Genomic DNA, 7,072 nt, shown 5'->3' with positions numbered 1-7,072 from the left:
GCCTCTCAGGGGTCCAATACCCAGGAGTTTCTGGACCATTCAGAGATCCAGAATCCCTTCTCTCCCCAACAACAGTGGTTCCAGGAGTTACTTCCTTCTGGGACTAATGCTTGGCCTGACACAGGAGCCTCATCTGGAAGGTCTTTAACTCACTGGGTTGTTGGGAGAGCAAGTCTTAGGGATCAAGGCTCAGTCTGTGACCATGATAAAAGCTCAGTCTTTATCCAGAGTCAGGATTCAATACATATTGATCAGAGCCAGTGTTCAGGCTGGGACCAGATTCAAGGTTCTATGACCAGGGTCACGCTCGGTGTGTTATCATAGTCAGGGTTCCGTGGATGGACCAGGGTAAGGGTCAGGGCTCAGTACATGGACAGAATGAGGGCGAATGTGTGTCCATGATCAAGGCTCAGTTTGTGTCCAGGTCAAAGTTCAATATGTGCTAAAGGTCACGGTTAAGTGTATGGACCAGGTGGGGTCAGGTCTCAGAGCATGACCAGAGTCAAGTTCAGTTTATGATCAAGGTCAGGACTCAGTATGGACTGGGGTGAGAGCTCAGTCTAAGATCAGGGTCAGGGTGTTGTCTATGACCAGACTCAGGACTTACCTGTGACCTTGATCAAGGCTAAGTCTATGTCCAGAGTCAAGGCTCACTCTGTAAAAAGGTCAGGTTCCAGGGTTGGATGAGTCACTTAGTAAATTTGGGTGACAACATTCGCTCCCTCTCCTCCCCCTCCCACCCCCAACTCCCCTGCTTTCCCAACTGTGCAGTCTGGCTGGGCCAAGCCGCCTCTATCCCCTGTCATGTACCCAGGGTGCCCTCTGGTGGCAGTCCCTAGCAGTGCCGATTTCCTCAGGCCCGGTCTGTCCATCTGGCCATCTCCTACTTTGGGGAGCCTGGCCCTCTGTGGTCCCTCAGTGCCCATCTAGCCAGCTCTACACTCCAGTGCCACCTGCCCACAGAGAAGTAGGGAACTGAGCCACTGGCTGGGGGAATGCCCACACATAAAGGAGATTTTCTCCCCTCCTGCCCGGAATCAGGCATCTTGATAAATCTCTATTACCAGGGAGCTGGAATTGGAGCCATGTGATGAAATTCACAGCTTCTCCTTATTCCTTCAACAGACATTTATGGAGCACCTACTTCATGCCAGATAGGCACTGAGGGTAGAGCGGTGAACAAGACAGAAGTCGCAACCTCATGGAGCTCCCATGCCACTTCTCCCCAGTCCCCAGACCATCCACAGCCCTTACCAGAAAGACACTGGCACCAGCAGAATGCTGGCCGAGATTCAGACCTGGGCCACATAGGTCCCATCTGTCCCCTGCATTCAGAAGTGAGACTAGTCTAGGTTATGGGTTCTCTGTCTTCGCGGCTCCTTATGGCTTCCCCACTCCCGCATGCTGACGGCTTCCCAGTCTGCATCCCGGTGTCTCTTCTTTCCAGAACTCAGGGCTGTGGCTCCAGCACTGTGGGGCAGCCCCCCTGGGTGGACAGGACTTTTGCCTTACCACAGCCCTCACTTTTCCTCCAAAACCCAATCCTCTACCATATGCCTGGTGCTCAAACAAAATTCTGGAACTTCCCAAATTCTTCTCCTTCACTCCCCCTAAATTCTTCCAACAGGAGACCTGTCCCAACTACCTCAGAAATGGGTGCAGAATCTGTTCTCTTGGCAGCGGCCACGCCGTCCCAGCCCCCAGCACATCCTGCTGCAATGACCTCCTAACTGCCCCCTTGTTTTCCCTCTTGCCCCTCAACACTCTATTTTCCACACAGCAGGCAGAGCAATCTTTACAATCATAAATCAGATCATGTCACTTCCCTGCTTAAAGCCCTCCGGTGGCTCCCATCTCACTGAGAATGAAATCCCAGCTCCTCACCCTGGCTTACTAAGCTTCCTGTGAGCTGAGCGATGCCCCGCCCCACCTCTCCAACTTCCTCTCCCACCCGTCTCGACAGCCCTTCTTGTCCTGACACGAGGCGGCCAGTCCATCCTCCCTTTAGGGTTTTGCACTGGCCGGTTCCCGAGCTTGAAATGTTCCTGCCCTGGACCTTTGTGTGGCCGACTCTTGTTATTCAGAGCTCAGCTCAGAGGTCACCTCTCAGAGAAGACCTCCTAACCATCCAAGTCCCCCATCACACCTTCCTACTGTGATTTTCTGCATAGCACTGTTCACTAGCTAATACTTTTTGTCTCATTTGCTTACTTACTTAATTCTTCATTGTCTGCCTCCCTTAAATAGGATGTGAGCTCCATGGGAGCCTGTTCACCACTATTGTCCCACATAGCAGGCACATAGCAAGGCTCAGGAATTATTTGTTGTATTAATTAGTAAAAAATGGTTGCAAGTGGCTAGTAAAAAAATGGTTCAAGTGGGAAGAGTGGGAGGGGACCCCAGTTTCTGGCCCCTTAATGGGCTCCCTGTCCAGGTCAGCAGTAGCACCACCTACTGAGCAGGGCTCACCACCTGGAGCACCCCCAGCCCTCAGGAGCACCCCTCTTTTCAGAAGGAGCAGTTCTCTGTCCTCCTTAGCTACTCCTACTGCCTCAATTCACAGACTCTCAGGACTAGAGGTGGGAATGAGAGGCTTGAGCCCTCATCCCAGCGCCCCTCTGAAGCACCCCTGCAGGAGCTGCCAGTCCCTGCTCAAATTCCCCAAGGTCAGGGAGCTTCATGCCCCTGTGTTGTCACAGTCATTTCTTTACTGTCAACAGAAACCTGCCTCCCTAGAGGCCCCCTTAGGGCCTGGGGCCTGCAGAGGGGTGGGGACAGAGCACATCCTCCAGCCTCACTGTGTGTAGGAGTGGGGCTGCCCTAGGGCCTTGTGGCTGTACTGCTTGTCCCTCAACTCTCACGGGGAAGGGGTGTGAGGGGAAGTCTTCCATGTGCCAGGCCTGGAGAGATGTGGGGGTGTTTGCTGCGGCTGACGGCAGAGTGGGCCCTAGGGCATGGGGTGCAGAGAACCTTTTCTGGTGTGCCTGTGGAGGGGGAGGGGCACAGATGAGCTGAATGATGATCTTCAGCTACGGGTGGCAGTGGACGGGACTCCAGGGAGCCAATGTCCCTGCCCTGCCCCATTCTACTCACTCACACAGCATTGATCCACAGCCCACTGCCCTGAGTCCTTATGGCATGCTCACTCTTCCTCCTCAGCAGCCAGGCTTCCTCTGGAAGTCTTGGGGACAAGAGGGAGCACTGAGAGTGTAATTTCAGGCACCTGCCAGCAGGTGGGAGAGGCGTTTGGGTTGGGCTTCTCATTGCAGGGCTAGAATCTTGGGTGTTGCCTCCTAGGAAGGTGGTGGTGGTGCAGGGGTTGGGGGTAGGGTCCAGACCACACCCCAGGGCAGCATCAGCAGTAGTCCCTGTCACTTCCTACTCTACCAAGGCAGCAGGTGGCGTCTAAGGCTGCAGACAAATGCATCAGACAGAAGAGACAGAACTGGAGCCTGGGGAGGTGGCCTTCCTTACACATGCACAGGGTCAGGGTGGGGAGGTGCTCCAAGAAGAGGTCATCAGCTCTAGGGACTGGATGCTTCCGCAGTTAGGGCCCATCAACCCATGAGAATTAATAGATAACCTGCTCAGCACCTACCGAGATGGGTTTGCTCTTCTCCAGGTCAATGGGAGAGGGTGACAGTAGGAGAGACAGGGGCAGAGATGGGGGAGAGGAGGGAAGACAACCCCAAGGCTGGTGGGAAAAGTGCCCAGGTCATGGCAGAAGAGCAACAGAGTCTGCTCTGGAAAGAGAGAGAGAGGCTGATGATGAAGCCAACAGTGGATGGCCTGGGAGCCATGGCCAGCAAGGGGTGGCGGGCCAGTGTGTGCCACCATCGCTGCCTGCCTAGGTCCCTGCAGGGAGAGGAGGGGTTGGTCCAGAGTTGCAGTGGCTTCCCCTCAGGCCCTTGTCCCCTTGTTTCTTCTTGCAAGACAGCCTCACTTCCTCTACTGGATGCCCTCACCCGCCTGGACAGCCCACAGGCTGGGCCCAAACTCTGCAAGCCCAGTCAGTGCGGGTGAAAGTCTGGCCCTCACCATCCCTGCTAGCTGAACATGTCCTCCGCCACTACTGCCACCCCCATACTCCCACACACACGTGTGACATCAGATAGTGTTACCCACACAGCTGCCACTCCCCATCTCTTACACACACCAGGCAATCGCACCTATGGTCACACGCCCATGTATAGCCATCCCCCCAATCTGACACACCTGTCCCACAGACATTCGGAGGCACAAAGCCTCAGATACAGTGTTTTGCTCAGAGGCACACATTCCTCTCTGCCGGGGCCCTCTTCTAGGTCCCCAAGAGGGGCTGCTGCTAGGATGCTGAAGCACTTGGCCACAGGCTGGGAGGATCCAGAACCCAGGGGCCCCAACAGCCGGCCCCTCGCTCCTGGCCTGCACCACCACAGAGGACTGGCTTTGGAGGTGCTTTATTGAGGAGTGAGGCACCACGGGAGGCTCACACTGAAACCTTCAGGGTGGGAGAAGCTCCCTCACCACTCAGCCCTGTCAGCGTTCCAGCCTCAGCTCCCCTTGCCCTCAGACAGAAAAGATGGGGTGTGCGCAACCCGGCTGTACCCTAGAGACCACCCTGGCTCCAGTCAGAATAGTTCCCCATCCAAATTAATCTCAAAGTCTTTCACAGTGTGCCGGGACAGAGACAGCCCAAACTGACATTCCTCCCTTCTTCCCCACTTCCTTCCATCTGCTGGGGGCGCAGGCCTTGCTGGTAGTTAGGCCCGGCAGAGTGGATGCTTCTCGGCTCATAGTGCCCAAATGCCATGGCGGGGCGGGGGCAGCGTGAGGGGTCGCGGGTCCAGGGGCCGAGTTTCATCAAGTCTGGAGGGTGAGGTCAAGTAGGGACCAGAGACTCCACCTGAGGGGCCCAGGCTCTGCTCCCTTCTTTAGGATGTGAGCCCCGACACCCTCACCACGTTCTCTCCTCCAGAAGTTCGGGAGATGGGACAGATGAGGCCACCTATGCCCAGCAGCGGACACTTAGGGGAAAAGTTTTTTTCTTTTCTTTTTGTTTTTCCCTTAAATGGCACTGAACGGTGGGAACCCAGACGGCAGTCAGGCCGGGGCCCTGGTCCGCTAGGGGGCGGCCCGCTCCCGGGACAGGTTGGGCGGCAGCCCCTCCGTGCGCAGCGCGCAGAGGGCCGCGGGGGCGTCCAGGGCGAAGGCGCCGGGGCCCGGGCTGGAGCGGCCGGAGGACGCGGCCGAGACGGCGGGGCTGAGCTGCACGGCCGTGGTGTCCTGCGCCGTGCGCTCGCTGCTCTCCATCTCCAGCGCCACCGGCCCGGCGCGGCCGCCGCCCTGGCCCTGGCCCGCCGCCGAGGAGCGCGCGCGAGGCGCGGGGCCCCGGCTACCCACGCAGCAGGCCGCGAAGAAGCCGAGCGCCAGCACGAGCAGCGCCGGCCCCACGACGAGCGGCGCGTTGTGTCCGGGCAGGAAGGAGGCGAAGGCGCCCACCAGCGTCACGTTCACGCCCGCCAGCAGCACGCACAGCCCGCAGGCGCAGCACAGCGCCGGCGACGGCAGGCCCGGCAGCCGGCCCGGAACGCGGCCTGCGGGCGCCAGGGCCGGGGCCCCCTCGCGCTTCTCCGCGGCGGGCGGCATCGGCACGCGTCACGCTCCCTCCTGCAGCCGGCACCAAACAGCCCACATGTCCCGGGCCCAGCTCGCGGTCGTCCTGCGGGCACACAGCAAGAGGGAGGGGTCAGCAGGGTATCTCGGCCTCCGGTCCCAGCTCGGTTCTGTGGCTGCATTCATTGCCTGGCAGCGCAGCGGTCACCTTGGCCAGCCCCTGCCTCTGCTTCTGGGAAGCAGCAACTCACCCTGTATGGGAAGAATTTGCCTATTGTTTCCCCATCTAGGTCCTGCAGTCCCTCATGGCTAGACTTGCCATCCTACACCCCCCCTTCCTCTTGTCATCCAGACACAGCCCTTCCACCTCCTCTCCTCCAGGAAGCCCACCTGGGCTCATTGAGTGAATGACTGTAAAGTGCTCAGCATGGAGTCTAGTCAGATCTAGGTGCTCATTAAATGATAATCTATCCTCAGTTGTCCTAATTTAGAGGGCAGGTGGCAGCTCTTGGGGTTTAGATAACCCACTCCTCCAAGTGGAAGAGTGTTTGGAAATAATCTGATCCAGCCCCTCCCTGTTCAGATGAAGAAACTGAAGCTCAGACCAGGACCTAGGTGACCTGCCACCTGGCCTGGGTGTCCCCACACTCAGCTCTAGTAGGCAATGACATTAACTGGTAACAGTGACATCAACTTTCTTGAACATCAGATGATGTTCTATGTTTCAGACAGCCAGTGAGAAGGGACAGTCCCCACAAGGCTGGGTTGGGCTGGAGCATACCCAAAGCGCCTGGGCCCTTTCTAGACTGGGCATTCTATAATGTTAGATTTCAGTCCTACCTTCATTCCACCCCTCAGGATTCTACTGTTGAGTCTGGATTCAAAAGCCCATAGAATTCTAGCATTCTCTAGTTGTCTCTGGTTCTGGGTCTATCACTGGAGTCTAGAATTCTGGAAATGCATGCAGAAGCAAGAATAATATAATGAGCCTAGGGGTTTATGACTTCTGTTTGAGAATGCTGTTCTATAACATGTTGTTATAGAACATGTTGTTACAAAGGCCCTCAAAGGAGGAGCTCATAGCTAGTAAACTGTGTTAGAATCGTGAAAAAAAAAAAAAAGTCAGAAAAGGGCCCTGGATGGGGATGAAAGAGGAAAGGTCAGATGATACCCAGGTGGGAGGAGAGCATGCAGGGTGAGGAACAGGGAGTGTGACTTGGAAACGTGGCCTCTCTGTGCTTCAGTCTTATCTGTCATGTGGGGCTAACAGTAGAACACACCTCAAAGGGTACAGTGATAATTAAATACCTTAAGCTAAATAAAGTGCTTAGAACAGTATTTAATAAATGTTAACCATGTCATTGTTGTGGTGATTGACAGAGAAGGGGGCTATGAAGTCTCAGATCTGGGAGGTTGGTCATGCTGGGTTTGGAAATAGAACAGTTGGTCTGTCCCCCAGGTGGAGGTGCCTTCCTGA

The 7,072-nt window shown here is 56.2% G+C and overlaps 1 protein-coding gene across 1 annotated transcript; it reads right to left on the bottom strand.

The window, feature by feature from the left end:
- Positions 1–5,103: 5,103 nt before the first annotated feature.
- On the bottom strand, positions 5,104–5,628 carry TMEM275 (transmembrane protein 275). The gene has a single exon (XM_045545503.1). It carries the CDS (start codon positions 5,626–5,628, stop codon positions 5,104–5,106), a length of 525 nt encoding a protein of 174 aa, XP_045401459.1.
- Between the last annotated feature and the right edge of the window lie 1,444 nt (positions 5,629–7,072).

The sequence above is a fragment of the Lemur catta genome, chromosome 3 (assembly GCF_020740605.2).
Source record: "Lemur catta isolate mLemCat1 chromosome 3, mLemCat1.pri, whole genome shotgun sequence".
NCBI lineage: Eukaryota > Metazoa > Chordata > Mammalia > Primates > Lemuridae > Lemur > Lemur catta.
Note: the sequence above shows the minus strand (reverse complement) of the source record. Positions and strands in the feature narration are given on the sequence as shown.